Genomic DNA, 18878 nt, shown 5'->3' with positions numbered 1-18878 from the left:
AACTGATATTACAGACCTTAAAAAGTATTTTACATGCTATGACAAAAAAGCATAGATATATGATAAGTTAGTTGAAATATAAATAACATAAATCTAGAGCTGATGCTTCTAGGGGAACAATTTCTCTATATATGATTTAACTCTGAATACCATTCAGTTTTATGTAAATCTGAATTTAATTTTAAATGTAAATTTACACAGCAGCATTTTATTGTTTTCTCTAACATTTTCTGTAACTGTTGAAAGGTGTATATGAAACTTAAAAGTGACTTCATGATTTGTATATAATTCAGAATGCTGGTCTATGCATCTTACTACATCTTAAGTTACAAGAAAAATTAATTTCAAATTATCTTCTGTGTTAATAATGGGTTCATTGGATAAGTTCAAACTTCATATGAAAATGTTATTCTTCTCCATTGAAGCTCTTATCTTTATCTTAAATTTCTATTTCAAAGCCTATGGATCTTTGCTTTCCCATGTGGCAGCAATTTCCAAAACCAGAGATTCTAAACATTTTAAGAACTAACATCCCTCCAATATGCTTCATGCAATGTGCACATACACACTTTCACTTTGAATAATTTATTGGCAAGGTTTACCACCACCAGCTTTGAGCCTGCAAAGCCCCAGATGGTCCCAAGCACGCTGTGCAAATGCGGCTGCACAAGGAAGGCTTCCTGGTGGAGGAGCCTGGGCTGGGAGCCCCGCTGCAATTTGGGGACAGGCTGCAGAGCAGCAGGGAGCACTGTGCCTCCACAGCACACAGATAGGTGGCTGAGTCTTCCTGCTGGGAGGCCCTGATGTGCAGGCTGCTGTGCCGGTCCTTAGTGTTCACCGAGCAGTTCAACCTCCCATCCTGCTTCATCCCTGAAACTATGTAAAACAGCCGGGTGAGGCCGCCGCCCCCGGGGTTCTGTCGGAACCACTGCACGTTGTTCACCGAGCTGGAAAAATTGCACCTCAGGGTAGAGCTGGCTCCCTCCTGGAGGCTCAGGGCTGCAGGTGTCTGCTCCACGTCCATCCCTCTCACCCCTGCTTGGAAAGACAAAACCAAACACAAAAGAAGTCACTGCAGAGCCACTGAGGCAGTTTTCAAACCCATAGAGTATTCCCGGGAACACCCGCTGAGGGCGTAGACCCTGCAGGAGCTCTGTGCCTGCTCCCCCTCCACTGCGGGCTGTGAACCTCCCCCGCCCCGGTCTGGGACGCCCCCACTCACAGCAAACCTGCACCCACAGAAGCCCCAGCAGGGCTCCCCGCTGTCTCTTCATGACTCCTTGTCTAGTCGCTGATGTGCCTTCACCCCTACTCTGAAGAGTGTAGAGTCTTGGGTCAGAGAAGTTGTGTTGTCAACAGTCACCACGTCCCTCCAGAATCACTGAGCACCAATCACACCTGAACCCTGTCAGTCCCAGGACTGAGACTCCACCCACCGCAGCCCAGGAGACTGCAGAGCAATCTGTCCAAAACTGTGCTTGCCAACGTTGCAGGGAGGTAGGGACGGTATTTCCAATACATGCACTCATAAGGGCTTTTTTTTTTCTTGAAACATGTTATGTGAGAAATTTGTAGGTTAGTGACTGAGGAAAGGTGAATGATATTTCTAGAAGAGTCAGTGTCTCAGTGAGTTACACAGAACCTTGGAAATCATAGAGAAGAGTGACTCCATTTCCCAAATTGCATAGTTGGACAATGTGAGAATTCAGTTATAAGAAAATTCTGACAAAGGAAAACTAGCTGATAGCATGCATTTTGTATTGCAGAAGCAAATACAATTTCTTGAAATCAGAGAGATCTAGAATCCAAGACATATAGTCACCACCTCCACGGAAAATGATTCCAAGGGGCACCTGAGTGGCTCAGTCGGTTAAGCATCTGACTCTTGATTTTGAGTCAGGTCATGATCTCATGATTTGTGAGTTCAAGACCAGTGTGGGGCTTCTCACTGAGCGTGGAGCCTGCTTGGTTGGGATTCTTTCTCTCCCTCTTCCTCTGCCCCTGTCCTGTTCTCTCTCTCTCTCTCTCTCTCTCTCTCTCTCTCTCTCAAAATAAATAAATAACCTTTTTTAAAAAAAGACAATGATTCCAACCAGAATTTGGTTGGTAAAAAATAGGATGTCTGCATAATGTCTACCCTGATTTAATTTCCACCTCTCTACCTCTCCTGTGCAACTCATGGGCACCTTGCTCACCCACAAAGCTGATTCTGGGCAGGCCCCACAGTACTGGTCAGAGTAAATTCTTTCATCTCCCTTTCCTTTGATTTTTCTCCTTATTTTATTCTGTTTTCTTCTCTCCATTCTTCTTCCTTCCATTCCCAGCCAAGATATATGAAAAGGTATAATACTGAAATAATTTCTAAGTCAGTGGTTTGGGAGGATTTTACTCAAAACAATTTGAAAATTGTAAACACATCATGGGACATTTTCTGTTGAGCTACCTCATGCGTGCCCAGAAATATTATTTCCATACTGTGCTCAGAGAATCACCCCCACAGTGGTGTAAAGAGATATAGCCTACAACCTCTTGAAGTTTATATGGAATAGCAGAACTGAACACCTGAGGTCAACTTTACACAAGCACGTTTGCCCCTTCCCCCTCCCCACCTTTGCTATCTATAATATGATTGACTTACATGTTTTCTGTTCTTGTCTCTTCTCCTACCATCAGAAAAAAAAAAAAAAAAAAAAAAAAAAAAAAAAAAATCTTGTTTTTTTTTTTTTAAAGCCTAGAGTGCCCCCTAGTGGCCCAACACAGTCCACAAAGACCACTTCAGACCACGCAATTCAGCAGGCACCCACCTCCAGCCCCATTCATTCTATGCTTCCTGATGAAGCAGATGATCAGAAAACAAAGTAACTGCTTAGACTGAGTGGCTATTAAAAGTGAACCAAATCCTACTTTTAAAATGGAATTTAATGGAGGTCAATGTCATAAAATAATTTGGCAATTCTCATCTTCTGTTATTTGATTTGTTTTACATGGCTCAAAAGACTTGCATACACATTTGCTGAAGTTTTACCATAAATGAGGGAATTCACCAGGTGTTAGGAATATGTAAAAGGGATGAGACAGTAGATTCCAATCTACTGGGGAAGACAAAATACACATAACTAGAGTAGAGTCAAAGAATAGGACCCTAAGAGGAGTATGAACTAAAAAGAAATACTTACGTGTGGGGTGGTTGGACAAAGTTTATGAAGAAGGCGATTATTCTCTATTTTCCTCCTTTTTGATGAGAGGAACGGAGGAAAATATAAACCTTTATAGGTTATTAGTTGTTACCTTATTGTTATTAATATTAAGAACAAGAATTCATGGGCACCTGGGTGGCTCAGTCATTAAGCATCTGACTCTGGCTCAGGTCATGATCTCACAGTTTCTGAGTTCCAGCCCCGCATCAGGTAGCATTTGCCCCACTTTGAGCAGGCTCTGCTTCTCTCTCCCTGTCTCCCTCCTCTCTCTCTCCCTCTGTCTCTGTCTCTCTCTCTCTCTCTCTCTCTCTCTCTCTCTCTCTTTCTGCCCCCAGCTCACTTGCACCCTCTCCCTCTCTCAAAAAAGAGATTTCATGAATATGTGAATTACTACAGGAATGAAACATTACATAAGAACTAAAATCCCCTTTGACTATGACTCTCAATTCTTACCTTTTTATTATTCACCAATTTGACTTGATGCTTCCAGGTGTTTTACTGTAGATTTACACACATGTACCAATACATGAATCCACAGAAACTATAAGTGTAGTTTTATTTACAGGCTTTTAATACAAAATGACATATATTGTGCATATCTTTCTGTAACTTTATAACCTCAATAATAGGGGTGTCTGGATGGGTCAGTCGATTGAGCGTCCAACTCTTTATTTCAGCTCAGGTCATGATCTTAGGACCCATCCCCATTTCAGGCTCCATGCTGAGCCTGGAGTCTGCCTAAGACTTTCTCTCTCACACACACATTCTGCCCTTCTCCCCCACTTTCTTGCTCTCTCTTAAAAACAGAAAGAACCGGGGCGCCTGGGTGGCTCAGTCAGTTAAGCATCCAACTTCGGCTCAGGTCAGGATCTCGCAGTCTGTGAGTTCGAGTCCCGCGTCAGGCTCTGTGCTGACAGCTTGGAGCCTGGAGCCTGCTTCGGATTCTGTGTCTCCCTCTCTCTCTGCCCCTCCCCTGTTCATGCTCTGTCTCTCTCTGTCTCAAAAATAAATAAAACATTTTAAAAAATTTAAAAAAATAAAAAATAAAAAATAAACAGAAAAAACCTTGGGTACCTGGGTGTCTCAGTTGGTAGAGCATCCAGCTTCGGCTCAAGTCATGACCTTCAGTTCATGAGTTCAAGCCCCACCTTGGGCTCACTGCTATCAGTGCAGAGCCCACTTCAGATCCTCTGCCCCTATCCCACTTGCACTCTCTCAAAAATAAATAAACATTTTTTCAAAAAGAAAGAAGGAAACTAAACTCAATAATAAATCTTGGATGTCTTATTATGTTAACACACATACATCCTTCTGTCGCGTCGTCTTCCATGTTATGAATATACCACCATTTATACATCCCTTCTTCTATTGATGAAGTGTTAAGATGTTGACTTTTTTATTATGAAATATAATACAACAATAAGCCCTTCTGAGCATTCTTCTTTATTCACATGTTTCTCAAGGTGCTGAAACTAGGAAAAGTGAAGGAATAAGCCATGAGGCTAGTAAATGAAAATGACTCCAGGCAGAGGGAAGGGCAGGGATGCTGTGCACGGGGACAGCGGCCACACACTCCCTTCTTCCCCACATTGCTTAAGGGTCAAATGTATATGAAAGTGTTAGGATGTACCATTTACCTTAAAACTTTTTCAACATAGACAATAAGATATCATATATGTGTGCCACTTAAATTAAGCTTCCACTCTACGGAGAGGCAATGGCCTCATCAAGAAAACAATTTGCAGAGGGGGTATCAGCTTGCATTGTGATGGAAAGCCATGGCACAGGAAACTACGATTCAGCTATCCACATCTTGAGCAATACCTGAAACATTGCTAAATAACAGAGCATGATGGATATTAGGTTTTTATTGGCAAAAGTAGTGGCATATTAAATACCAAAATGAATGTTAGACATGGGTCTTTTTTTTTTTAAGTAATCTGCACACCTAACACAGGCCTTGAACTTACAGCCCCACAATCAAGAGTTGCATACTCCACCAACTGAACCTGCCAGGTGCCCAGACATGGGTCTTTAAATAAAGGTATGTAAGATATATGTTTTGGCTAGAATTTTTTTTTAATTTTTTAACATTTATTTATTTTTGAGAGACAGAGTGAGTCAGAGCACGAATGGGGGCTGGCAGAGAGGGGGACAGGGACACAGAATCCAAAGCAGGCTCCAGGCTCTGAGCTGTCAGCACAGAGCCCGACCCAAACCCACAGACCACAAGATCATGACTTGAGCCAAAGCTTATGCTTAACCGACTGAGCCACCCAGGTGCTCCATTGGCTAAAATATTTTAGAGACACATCCTACTCTTTCACCAACAGAATATAAATGTCAGGGTAGTCTGTTCCTTGAAACTTTATGAATGGAATTAAAGATTTCACCCTTGATAGATCTTGTGTCCAGCCAGTGGTGGATACAGTTGAATGGATAAACAAATTGTGATATATTCATATAATAGGATACTCAGAGTAGAAAGTATAGAATGACTATGACTGATACACACAAGAACATGGGTGAATCATGTTTAATGAAAGAAACCAGGTATAAAAGAGTCCCTACCATATGATTTCCCTGATTTAAAGTTCTAAACAGGTAAATTAATCTATGGTGATACCAATAGTAATCATTGTCTTCAGGAGGTGGGGGGGGGGGGGGTGACTGGAAAGGGACACATGAAATCCTGCTCAGGTAAATGGAGTATTCTGTCTTCAGACTGTTTTAAAACTATCTTTGCCTTCCCATCCTATTTTAAAGACAGAAAAAAATCAGAAATAAGGATGTAATAAGGAAATTACACAGAAGAAGGTGATTTGGAATTACAATCTGCAGACACATTCTCATTAGTGAGTGAATACCCATTTGTGTTTTAAGCTAAAGTAAAACGTTGTCAAAAGTTGATTAGAATTCACTTCTGTGGTATAATGAAATTTTGTGTCAAATATGGACAAAATGTGAAAAACTGAAATTACATTCACTGATAACTCACATAACTCATATGGTATTTCCAAATTCCTCTTTATATAATCCTTTATCATGGAAAGTTTCTCATATTTATATGATAATCATATAAAACAGTAAAGAAGTCGAATCTGCTTTGACGTCTCAGGCAGAGTCGGGGAAGAGAAAATGGGGGATGCTCTCCAGCTGCTTGAGTGTCCTGGTGAATGAACAAAAGTGGTCCATTCAGGAGAGAGAAACTGCACAATAAATTGACTAGGGGAAACCTAAAAGAATTATTAACTACAACGGAATATTGGAGTAAAAAGGGAATGGCTAGTAGGAAGGAAAGAGGAAGCCTACAGGAATAGGGGATGTAAAGTGTAGCCACTGCTCCCACGACTGGGATACAATATGCAGAAAGAGGTTCCCATCCACTCCAGGGCTGAGACTCAAACTTTGGAGAAGACACACTTGTGGCTCACTGGATGGCAGAGAAGTCATTATGGTGCTATAACAGTGGAACTTGCTGGATATCTACCCTTTAGGACATGCCAGAAAGCCATCCTTTGGAATGCTGGGAAAAGACGTTCACAAGAACATGTCTTATGGGAGGCACTCTTCTACAAACCCACCTAAAAATGGGGGTGCTAAGGGAAGCTGCTATCCCCTGGGTGCTGATGAACACTGACTTCCCTGCAGGAAGCTGGTGCGGGTGCTGGCATGGGCTGGTCCCTGGAGACGCCCCCATGCTGCAGGAGCTTGCCAGAGGGAACACAGACCAGGAGGCAAATCTCTCTCCCTGCACTCTCTACTGAAAAAAAATCTAACGTTGTGCCAACTGACAAAGAAAATATTTGAAGGGCCCAACTCTATTTTTAAGAGCAAGCAAAAGATGAATTGAAGCTGAGAGTCAATAAATCGATCTCACCCCTTTGACTACTCAGCTTCTATATGTAACCTTCTACACATATTTGAAACACATATAACAAGAAAACAACTCAATATTTTTACCTCCTTCAAGATACTGCTATCCTTAGCAAGTGATAATTTCTCACCCCTTCCTCAAAATGAGATGCCTGTGCCACCACTGATGATATTAATAACTCTTCAGATTTAGAGCCCCTCTAAAGTATTCTGTTACTGATACGCTAAAATGTGAAGTTAATTTCCAATAACTTGTATATAAAATGAAAGTGAGAAGGAGAGTAGAAGGAAAGGTGTCGCACATACAAATAAGCCTACACAGACAACAAGCAAATATAAAATATGGAAAATACTATGACTTTGACTACACTTCACATGGTGAGCTTTGCATGACGTATAGAATTGTTGAATCCATATGTTGTACATATGAAACTAATCTGACATGTTAATTATACTTCCATTTTTCAAAGTACTAGAACTTTGCTTCTGTAATTAGCTACAAGGTTATAATTGATATCTGTGGCTTCCTTCATGAATCTCTACTCTATATTTCCCCCACCTCAGCCAATTTGGTTTGGGTGGTTGTAGTTTTCCATTAAACTTTACCATTGGGCATGAAATTACTAAGAGGCTTCAAACATAGTTTTTCTTGCTTCTGTTGTGTAGAAGCAACCCAATATCTTCTTAATCAGGATAAACCACTGCAGCCAAGAGATACTTTTCTTCATGTTGGTTCAATGACTGAGCTCAAAATGTCCAGAAGTTACTTTTATCATCCATTGAGTAGAGCAATTTTTTTGTCTCCTGGCAGAAGAATTCGTCTCTTAAGACTAAGTTCTCCAAATATACATAGCATAAACTTGCCAAGATGGGAATATCAAAGTCTGATAGTGGGTTGTTAGCTGCAATAGTGACAAAAGCCACTCCCACATCTACCTTTTGATTCCAGGACCCATGGATTCTGGCTATGTGAAAGACAGTAACACATAAAGTAACACAAACTTCTCTGATTTGAAGCACATGTTAATTTCTACTAACAAAGTCTCATCAGTCAGGGTGTATCTCCCAACTGGCATTGTAACTCAGTCTTGTAAGATATTTTGTCTTTCAATTAGGCCAGCCACTTCTGAGTGGTGAGGTATGTGGTAAGACTAGCTAATTACATGAAAAGTCAGAATTATTAGCTTGATTGCTAAAATACCTCAGCATTCCCACTTTATTCTTAATATAATTCTTTATTGTAGAAAGTTCCTCATAAGTATCATATACACTCATATAAATAAATAACAAACTATTAATAAAAGGGAAAAAGGGAAGGAGGGAGGGAGGCAGGCTTTGATTTTTCAGGCAGAATTAGGGTTGGGGAGGTGGGGGTATGATCTCCCAACTGCTCAGGGTCCTTGGTGTGAAACCTATTTTTTTTTCAAACTCAGCTTGAATTCAGAATCAAAAGAAATTGGTAATTCTTCTCCTACTAATCTGCATAAAGTGCCCACCACAGTCCCTTTGGGCAATGTAGTTGAGCTGATAACAGCGAGTCACCTGAAAATAGAGGTAGGAGAGATTACGGTCCAAAAATAAAAAGGGACAGAGAGAAGAAGGACATTAAATGAATACACTTTTTTTATTCCAGATTTTGTCTCTAACACCTCCATTTACATTCCTTATGCCTTCAAGCAATCACTCAAACACATTTATTACATATAACCATATCACCAAGTCCTAAAAATTACTGTTGATCTCCTGATGTATCCTTGGTGACCATCTACTTAGTCTGTCTATATTTTGAGGGCTCCTGGGCACTTATCTTTCTCTACATGACAGAGTAAGCCAAGAAGCAGTCTGAAAACTCCCTCTTTCTCCCTCTCCCCTCTCTGCAGAGTATTTGTTATCTCCAAGACTTCAAGAACACAAGGACCGTAAAACCTTCTTACACAACTCTTTCCATCCTACACAAAACAGGCTTATACTGAGTTATAAGTTTATCCTGGGTCCAGCGACCCCTATCTTCTCTGCAATTCTTATCAATATTTCTAGCAGAGTTGGCATTGCTAAATTTACTACATAATTAATTAGAATGATGTTAACATGTAAGAATCAATCTGTAGGGGTGCCTGGGTGGCTTCAGTCAGTTAAGTGTTCGACTTTAGCTCAGGTCATGATCTCACAGTTCATGAGTTCAAGCTCTGCGTTGGGCTCTGTGCTGACAGCTCAGAGCCTGGAGTCTGCTTCGGATTCTCTGTCTCCCTCTCTCTCTGCCCCTCCCCTGCTCTCACTCTGTCTCTCTCTCTCAAAGATAAATAAACATTAAAAAAGAATTAAAAAGGAATTAATTAAAATTAAAAAAAAAAGAATCACTTTCTCATATTCCAACAATGAAATCAAACAGGAACAGGCTGAAAGCATTGAGAAAAAAAAAAAAGGTCCATTGCTGGACACAGCAAAAGAGATTATATCCACACCGTTCTGTTTGTAAATTTGTAGAATTTAACTTATAAAAGTTGAGGTGTCTGGGTGGCTCAGTTGGTAGAGCATCCAACTCTTGTTTTCCACTCAAGTCATGATCTCACGATTCACAGGATGTAGCCCCATGTCTGGCTCCACGCTGACAGTGCAGAGCCTACTTAAGATTCATTCTCTCCCTCTCTCTCAGCACCTTCCCTGCCCGTGCTCTCTCTCTTTCAAAAATAAAAATAGGGGCACCTGGATGGCTTAGGCAGTTGAGTGTCTGAGTTCGGCTCAGGTCATTGTTAGAGTCAGGCGTAAGGCAGGGTAAAGATAGGAGTCAGAGGCTAAAAAACTTTAGCAGTCAAAGGCTTTATTTGGGAACTAAGGCCTTGGGCGAGGTTCCGTGACTCAGAGAGAGAGAGAGAGAGAGAGAGAGAGAGAGAGAAGTCAGGGAAGTCGCCCCCAGGTGTGGTGGGGTGGGGTTTTTAAGCTGCAGCGGTTCCGGGTTTAGGTCCAGGTGGGCCTTTTTCGCGTCAGGTCGTGCTGTCGCTCGGTGATTGGTTGACCTCCAATTCATTCTAGCGCGCTGCTCAGGGCTTTTCATTGGGTTGGCCTGGCAAGATGGCCGTCCCCTCTACTGTGGTTCCAAGGACATCCTAACATTCCAACCTCTTATTGGTGATAATGGGCGACGGATCTGATCTGGCTGCTTCCTGCGGGTGTAAGGGCGACGTCATGGTATGCGCGGTCTGAGGTTGGAATGCGGGAATATGGCTGGACCACCTGGGAAACTTCATGAATTCATTTTTGTACAAAACGGAGAAAACAAGGTAAGAGCATAAGTATTATACAGATAGCAACTAGTGGGGTGACTATGGTGAGGAGCCAAGTTAGGAGGGGTGATTGCCACCAGGAGGTTAGGGGGTCTGAGGATCCTGAGCGCGCGGATAGAGTTTTTTGGATTTCCTTTAGGTGTTCTATATTGGTTTCAACTAAGCCTGATTCATTGAGGTAGTAGCAACATTCCTCCCTCAGGAACAGGCATGTTCCCCCTTTTTCTGCTGTCAGGAGATCTAGAGCTCGTCGGTTTTGTAGAGTGACCTGTGCTAGGGAGTTGATCTGCCTTTGTAAGGCGGATAGGGAGGTGGCTGAGGCTTCTAATTTATTGAGGATGTCTCGGCCCAACAGGGGGACAGGGCAGAAGGGGATGACTAGGAAGGAGTGGGAGAAGTGGAAGCCATCCAGGCAGCAGGTGAGTACCGGTGTGCATGGGGGAACGGAGGGGGTGCCATTTATGCCCATGACCGAAACGGAGGATGGCGTGGTGGGGCCGGAATAGCTCAGCAGGACGGAATAGGTAGCCCCCGTGTCCAAAAGAAAGGAGATGGACTTATCCGCTACCTGGAGTTTTACCCTGGGCTCAACGTGGGTCACTGGAGTTACTGAGTCTGGGCCTCGTCACTCGTCATCCTCCATCTCCAGCAGTTGGAAGGCAGAGTCCAATCGGGGTGAAGCCTCGCCACGTGGGGGCCTTGCGAGTCTGTCGTCCCCTGGGTGAGGACAATCGGATTTCCAATGGCCCATTTGCTGGCACAATGGGCATGGACTGGTAGGCTTTTGGGGATGGGGACACTGACGAGACCAATGGCCTTCTTGGCCACATTTAAAGCATGGCCCCGGAGGGGGCCGTGGTCCGGAGGGCTTTATTGTGGCTGGCCTCAGGGCAGCTACCAAGGCTTGGGTCTATAATTGTACCTTTTGTTGGAGACCGGCCTGTCGCCGTTGTTCTTGAGCTTCCTCTCGGCCATTAAAAACTTTAAAAGCCATCTTTACCAGTTCGGCCATAGGGGTTTGAGGACCATCTTCGGCCTTTTTTAGTTTTTTTTTGAATATCAGAGGCTGATTGGGAAATAAAATAGGTGGCCAATACTGTGGCCCCGGCGGGGGTGGTAGGGTCTAGTCTGGTATACTGGGTAAGTGCCTCTGTGAGCCGGCTAAGGAAGGCTGCGGGGTTTTCATCGGGGTCCTGTATATTTCTTGAAGTTTGTTAAAATTTACTGATTTGTTTGAGGTTGCCCTCATGCCTGTTAGTAGGCACTGGATCATCTGGTCCCAGTGCCGGTGACCATTGCCTGCATGTTGGTAGTTCCAATGGGGTCGGCTGCTGGGACAGCATCGGCCCCTACAGGCATAGCGGGGTCAGTCATGTGGGTTTGGTCTGCACGTTCCCTGGCTGCGGACTGGATGCGCTCCCTCTCCTCAGGGGTGAGGGTAGAGGTGAGGATTACATGGATGTCATGCCATGTGAGACTGTAGGCTTGGGCAAGGTATTGGAATTCCTTAGTGTATTGGGTGGGGTCAGCCGAGAATGACCCTAGCCGCTTTTCAATAGTGGATAAGTCTTGGAGGGAGAAGGGGACGTGAACGCGAACTAGGCCTTCAGGTCCTGCCACCTCACGGAGAGGAAAGATGGCCGCTGGGGTCTGTTCGCTGGGAGAGGCGTGAGCACGAGTTTGGGATGATATGGGAGGCGAGGGCGGGGTGGCTGGGGGTTGGGAGTACGGAGGGGGGGCGAGGACCGGTGGGCAGGCAGCGTGGCTAGATCCTCTAACGGGTGGGAGATCGGAGATCGGGGAAGTTGGTGAGGTGGGGTCGTCGGGGGAGGTTGTGGGCGGGCAAGGAGCATGCATGCAGAGGGGCAGGAGGAATATAGGTTGGGGCGAGACCTGAGGTCCCAAAAGGCCATGACATAGGGTATTTCTCCCCATTTTCCCAGCCGATAGCAGAAATTGTCCAGATCAGTTAAGATTTGGTATTGTAAAGACCCCTTGGGAGGCCATTGAGGATCATTATCTAATTTGTACTGAGGCCAGACTACAGTGCAAAGGCGGATGAGTCGGTTACAACAAGCCCAGGAACCGGAAGTTTTTTAACAGACATTGGGGGAGGGTAAGAGATCGAGGAGGTTTAGACTCATTACTTGCCATTGGCGTGGCAGGGCGAGGCGTCCCTCACGCTGCAATAAGGGGCCTATTGGCGAGTGGGCCTTTCGGCGTGCGGGCCTTGGCATGTGGGCCTTGTGGCATGCAGAGGAAAGGAGACTGACTTGCGAGACGTCTCTCATGGGTGTCAGCCATAGTTGGAGGAGGGAAGGAGGGGTCTGTCCTACTTACTGGCTCCTGTAGGCCCTTGAGAGTAGGGTGGTTGGCCTCTGGCTTGGCAAGGAGGGAGCTCAGCCAAGGGAGGCGAGCTACTACCTGCCCCCGGGTTTTGGTACCAAATGTTAGGGTCAGGCGTAAGGCAGGGTAAAGATAGGAGTCAGAGGCTAAAAAATTTTAGCAGTCTAAGGCTTTATTTGGGAACTAAGGTCTCAGGCGAGGGTCCGTGACTCAGAGAGAGAGAGAGAGAGAGAGGAGTCAGGGAAGTCACACCCAGGTGTGGTGGGGTGGGGTTTTTAAGCTGCAGTGGTTCCGGGTTTAGGTCCAGGTGGGCCTTTTTCATGTCAGGTCGTGCTGTCGCTCGGTGGTTGGTTGACCTCCAATTCGTTCTGGCAGCTACTAGGGGCTTTTCATTGGGTTGGCCTGGCAAGATGGCCGTCCCCTCTACTGTGGTTCCAAGGACATCCTAACAATCATGATCTCATGGTTCCTTGGTTTGAGTCCCACATCGGGTTCTGTGCTGACAGCTCAGAGCCTGGAGCCTGTTTCAGATTCTGTGACTCCCTGTCTCTCTGCCCTCCCTCTCTTGTGCTCTGTCTCTCTCTATCTCAAAAATAAACATTAAAAAATTAAAAAATTAAAAATAAATTAAAATAAATAAATGAATGAATAAATAAATAAAATTAAATAAATAAGTAAGTAAGTAAATAAATAACCAAATGAATAGGAGGCTACTTTTACAAGTGAGACAAAATCTTTGGATAAACACTGATGGGCTAAAATCTTCAGCTTCCTGCACTATTTTAAATAGTTCCCAAAGTTAACATGACCATAACAGTTTTCTAAACCTTTCACAATTCTAATCAATCTCCAAAAACTGACCAATAATTTTCCAGAATCCCTTTTAAATGAGGAACTGACACTCAAAATATTCTGACACATTCTGACCAGCACAGTGAGATCTGTGGGGTGGAGGGTGGGGGGAAGAGGTTGGGAGGGCGAATTCCAAGAAAATGATCTGTGAATGAATAGAGAAACAAGCAGGCAAACTTTTCAGGGAAAGAACATGAGGAGTTCATGTTTTGTTTTCTGGGTTGGCTGACAGAAGAAATGATAAATGAAAACTCATATAGTTAACCTTGTAGGCGGTCAACCTCAAGGCCAGTCTTTGAGCATCTTGGTATTGTATGATCAGAACACTATCTTCTCCATCATTCTGTAATATTTATTATCATGTAGTTTCTACAAAGACCAAAAACCTGCTAAATTAAGTTTATCAGACATGGAGTTGTAGAATTATATAGAAATATCTGAGTCTGCTCAGCTCTATTTGCCTCATTTGGCATCATACAGCAAGAGATCTCTGATAATACCACAGGAAGAGACCGTCAGTCTCCAAAAACTCCCCTACCATGGTGGTTTGTGTTCAGCTCCCCCTGCAGTCCCAGACACTGTGTCACGCACAGCACAGAAGTACTTGGCCGCATCGCTGCCAAGGCCTCGGGATTTCCTCAGGTGGAAGGTGGTTTCATGGTTCTTAAATCCAGCCTCAAAACCTTTGATGCCTTTAACCAGGGTGTCCCCTGAAAAGTACTTCAGTAGAAACTGGATTCCTTGGTTGGGGTGCTGCATGTACCAGAAGAGATAAGGAGTTCCACTATAGGAATAGTTGCACCTCAGCTCCAGAGGGGCTCCTTCAGAGACAGTGACATGGACATCAGGTTGTGTCACTGACTGGGCTCCGGTGTCTCCTGCAAAATCAGTGTTGTATCAGTGAAAGCAGTGCACACTTCACAATGAAAAGTCAGTATTTCCAGTTGAATCTGTAGAACTATAGACTAATATGAAATTTTACTCACGCAGGGCAAATATCCCCAGTGTTGAGATAAGCAACAGGAACATGGCCGAGCAGTAGAAAGGCAGTGGGCTCTTCTCAGGAAAATCTCCCCTGAGCAGACAGGAAACTGGCTGAGGAAACCAAGCCCTCGGACATAAGAAGGGTGGAGAAAGTAAAGTTGGACAGGTTCCTTGCTGAGATAAAAATGCAAAAGCTGCTGAGATGAGCCTGGAGCTTTCTGATGGATGATTCTTGTCCCTGTCTCTGTCTGCAAAGAGCTCAGCCAGCTGCAGGGGGGAGGGCGTGAGCAGATGATGTTGAGCAACAAGATCTCTAGTTTGTGCAGCATCGTCCCCTGGAGGCCCCTCCAAGAACTAGTTTATGTGTTCCTTCTGTTTTCTGAGGTATGAAAAGTTCTGCACAATATATTTCTTCCTTCCCAAGCCTATCATGGTGTATTCTTCCTGGAGTCTGTTAGAAATGAGGTGTCATATAAAAGTAGACTAACAAGTAATTTCACTGAAAAATCAGTTTTTTTAAAAAATATATCAGACTCGGAATTCAAGTTGCAACCCAACATTTAAAATGTTTAAGATGCATTCAACCCTTATCAAAATACCACCAGCATTTTTCACAGAGCTGGAACAAAAAATGCTGAAATTTGTATGGAACCACAAAAGACCCCAAATGGCCCAAGCAACCCTGGAAAAAGAACAAAACTGGAGGCATCACGATTTGGGATTTCAAGCTATGTTACAAAGCTATAGTCACCAAGACAGCTTGGTATTGGTATTGGTACAAAAACCAACATGCAGATCAATGGAACACAATAGAAAACCCAGAAATGGACTCACAACTATATGGTCAACTCATCTTCAACAAAGCAGGAAATAATATCCAACGGGAAAAAAAGACAGTCTCTTCAACATATGATGTTGGGAAAACTGAATGGCGACATGCAGAGGAATGAAATAGACCACTTTCTTACACTACACATAAAAATAAATTCAAAATGGGTGAAAGACCTAAATGTGGGACAGGAAACCATCAAAATCCTAGAGGAGAACACAGGCAGCATCTCTCTGACCTCAGCCACAGCAACTTCTTACTAGACACATTGCCAAAGGCAAGGGAAACAAAAACAAACGTGAACTATTGGGACCTCATCAAGATAAAAACCTTCTGCACAGCAAAGGAAACAATCAACAAAACTAAAAGCCTACAGAATGGAAGAAGATATTTGCAAACAACATATCTGATAAAGGGTTACTATCCAAAATCTATAAAGAATTTATGAAACTTAACACCCAATAAACAATAACCCAGTTAAATGGGTCAAAGACATGAATAGACACGTTTCCAAAGAAGACATCCAATTGGCTAACAGATACATGAAAAGATGCTCAACATCACTCGTCATCAGAGAAATAGAAACCAAAACCACCGTGAGACATCACTTCATATCTGTCAGATGGCTAAAATGAACAGCTCAGGAGACAACAGATGTTGGCTAGGATATGGAGAAAGAGGAACACTTTTGCACTCTTGGTGGGAACACAAACTGGTATAGCCACTCTGAAGAACAGTATGGAGGTTCCTCAAAAAATTAAAAATAGAACTACCCTATGACCCAGCAATTGCACTACTAGGAATTTATCCAAAGGATACAAAAATGTTGATTTGTTGGGGGGAGAGTTCACATGCACCCAAATATTTACAGCAGCACTACCAACAATAACCAAATTCTGGAGACAGCCCAAATGGCTATCCTCTAAGGAGTGGATAAAGAAGACGTGATATATATATATATATATATATATATATATATATATATATATACACACACACATACACACAATGGAATATTACTCAGCCATAAAAAAAAGAATGAAATCTTGTCATTTGCAATGACATGGATGGAGCTAGAATGCATTATGCTAAGTGAAATAAGTCCATCAGAGAAAAATAAATACCATATGATTTCACTCATATGTGGAATTTAAGAAACAAACAGACGAACATATGGGAGGAGGGGAAGAGAAGAGAGGGAAACAAACCACAAGAGACTCTTAAGGTTAGAGCACAAAGGATTGATGGAGGGAGGGAGGTGGGGAGTAGGCTAAATGGGTGACGGGTATTTAAGGAGGGCACTTGTGATGAGCACTGGGTGTTGTATGTAAGTGATGAATCACTGAATTCTACTCCTGAAAGCGATATTGCACTGTATGTTAACTAACTAAAATTTAAATTTAAAAAAAGGGTGAAAAAAGATGCATTCCAAAATTATTCAGCATACAAAGAACCAGAAACATTGACCAATATCTAAGTGAAAGATAATCTACAACTGCAAATGTCAAGATGACTAAGATGCTGGAACCAGTAGACAAAGAAGTGAAAGCAACTTTTTAAACTGTATTCCCTGAAGTAAAAGGAAGCACATTTGAAATGAATGATAAAATGGGCATTCTCAACAAAGAAATAGAAATGACAAAAAGAAGCAAATGGGAATTTTAGGACTGGAAAATACAATACATGAAATAAAATCCCACAGTAAGGGCTCAATAGCAAAATGAAGAGGACAGTGAAAGAGTATGTGAACTTGAAAATAGATCAGTAGAAATTATCTAACTCAATGATTACCAATGAAGGATGACTCTTCCTCCCCGAAGGAGGCATTCCTTAGATCTGGGCACACTTTTGGTTGCCACAATTTGGGGGGTAGAGTACTAGTGACACCTAGTGGGTGGAAGCTAGGCATATTTCTAGGAAGTCTGACAATTAGGGAGGACAGCCTCCTCCCACAATAAAAAGTTATTTGACCTAAAATGTTAATAGTGCCAAAGTCAAGAAACCCTGATCAAAACTTCAGAACAAGAAAAAAAATTGAAATAAAAATGGACACAACCCTGAAGACCTGTGCAACAATATCAAAAAGTCTAAAATATACGTCAGTAGAGCCCCAGAAGGAGAGGATAAAGAGATTAGAGCAGAAAACATGCTTGAAAAGGGAATCGCCAAAAACTTGCCAAATTTGATGAAGAACATAAATATAAAAATTCAAGAATCTTGGCAAACTCTGAACAGGATAAAACCAAAGAAAATTGCACCTAAACACATCATAACTGAACTATTGACAAGCAAAAATTATATAATAATATACATAATATATGCAAAATAACATACATATAACATTGGCTAGAGAATATATATACATATATATTATATATAAATATATACTTCAAGTATGTGCATTTTATTGAACTTCAATTACAGATTAGCAAAAGGCAAATGCCATACCTAAGATTGGTCATCCAGTCTTTATGTATATATGTATATATATATTGCAGCTAGAAAAGGAAGCAAGACATTGTACATTATATTGGAGAGCAATTATTTTAATGACCATGGATTTCTCATCACAAAACACGCAGACAGTGAAACAGCATCTCGAAGGCACAGAACAACAACACCTATCAACACAAAATTACAGATCTGGTGGAAAAACCTTTCTGAAATAAAGGTGAAATAAAGATGGTTTCAGTTGAAGAACAACCAAAAAATATAGATTTATTTTTCTTTAAGTTTTAAAATGCATACAGCTATTTCAAGCAAATATAACATTCAGTGGTAAGGTTTTCAATGTGTATAAATGTGATAAATATGAACAACTATAACAAACTTCAGGACTGGTGGATAAAGAGCTATATAGTGCAAGATTTCAACATTTTACATGAAACAGTATATTATTAGCTCTCAGTAGTCTCTGAATAATAGGTATATACATTGTAATCTCTAGAACCAACACTCAAAACATGCAAAGAGATATAGCCAACAGCCAATATATAAAACGGAATATTAGAAAGTATTCAAGTAATCCAAAAGAGTCAGGAAAAAAAAGAGAAGAGAGAACCAAAAAATAAAGATAGGTCATGAAAAACAATAATAAAACAGAAAAACAGTAATAAAATAGTATGCATGCAGTACCTAAATCTATGAAAGTAATGCACAGCAACAGAGAGAAGATGATTTTCTGAGGTCACAGGTAGAGGGAGAGAGACACCCATTGGGGATGATGGAAAGGTTCATTACCTTGATTGTGGCATATACATAAATTGAAACTGATCAAATTGTACACTTCCTATGTGTTTAGTTTATTGTACTTCAATTCTAGATTAGCAAAAGACAAATGCCGTACCTAAGAGATTGGTCATTCAGCCTTTATGCTTACCGATTTGTGTCCCTTCTACAATTCCCAACACGAATCCCGATGAACTAAAAATTAACTCTAGGAGGGCACTTGTGATGATCACTGGGCATTGTATGTAAATGATGAATCATTGTTCTACTCCTGAAACCAATATC

At 42.2% G+C, this 18878-nt stretch overlaps 1 long non-coding RNA gene and 2 gene segments (V, D, J or C); all 3 read right to left on the bottom strand.

Moving 5' to 3' along the window:
• Positions 1 to 274: 274 nt before the first annotated feature.
• On the bottom strand, positions 275 to 1401 carry LOC123583335. The segment is given in 2 exon segments: positions 275 to 1035; positions 1223 to 1401. Coding segments are annotated over 2 exon segments (489 nt in total).
• An 8473-nt stretch (positions 1402 to 9874) lies between these two features.
• On the bottom strand, positions 9875 to 12887 carry LOC123583364. 2 transcript variants are annotated; one of them, XR_006704834.1, is made up of 3 exons: positions 12695 to 12887; positions 10923 to 11071; positions 9875 to 10234 (listed from the first exon to the last, which is right to left on the bottom strand). It is a non-coding gene; the product is annotated as an uncharacterized LOC123583364 (long non-coding RNA). The 2 variants fall into 2 exon arrangements; XR_006704833.1 differs by lacking the exon at positions 12695 to 12887 and adding an exon at positions 11277 to 11394.
• Positions 12888 to 13988: 1101 nt separating this feature from the next.
• Positions 13989 to 14869, bottom strand: LOC123583360. The segment is given in 2 exon segments: positions 13989 to 14430; positions 14539 to 14869. Coding segments are annotated over 2 exon segments (387 nt in total).
• Positions 14870 to 18878: the final 4009 nt, after the last annotated feature.

The sequence above is a fragment of the Leopardus geoffroyi genome, chromosome B3 (genome assembly GCF_018350155.1).
Source record: "Leopardus geoffroyi isolate Oge1 chromosome B3, O.geoffroyi_Oge1_pat1.0, whole genome shotgun sequence".
In the NCBI taxonomy this organism is placed as follows: Eukaryota; Metazoa; Chordata; class Mammalia; order Carnivora; family Felidae; genus Leopardus; species Leopardus geoffroyi.
This window is presented reverse-complemented; position numbering and strand designations above follow the sequence as displayed.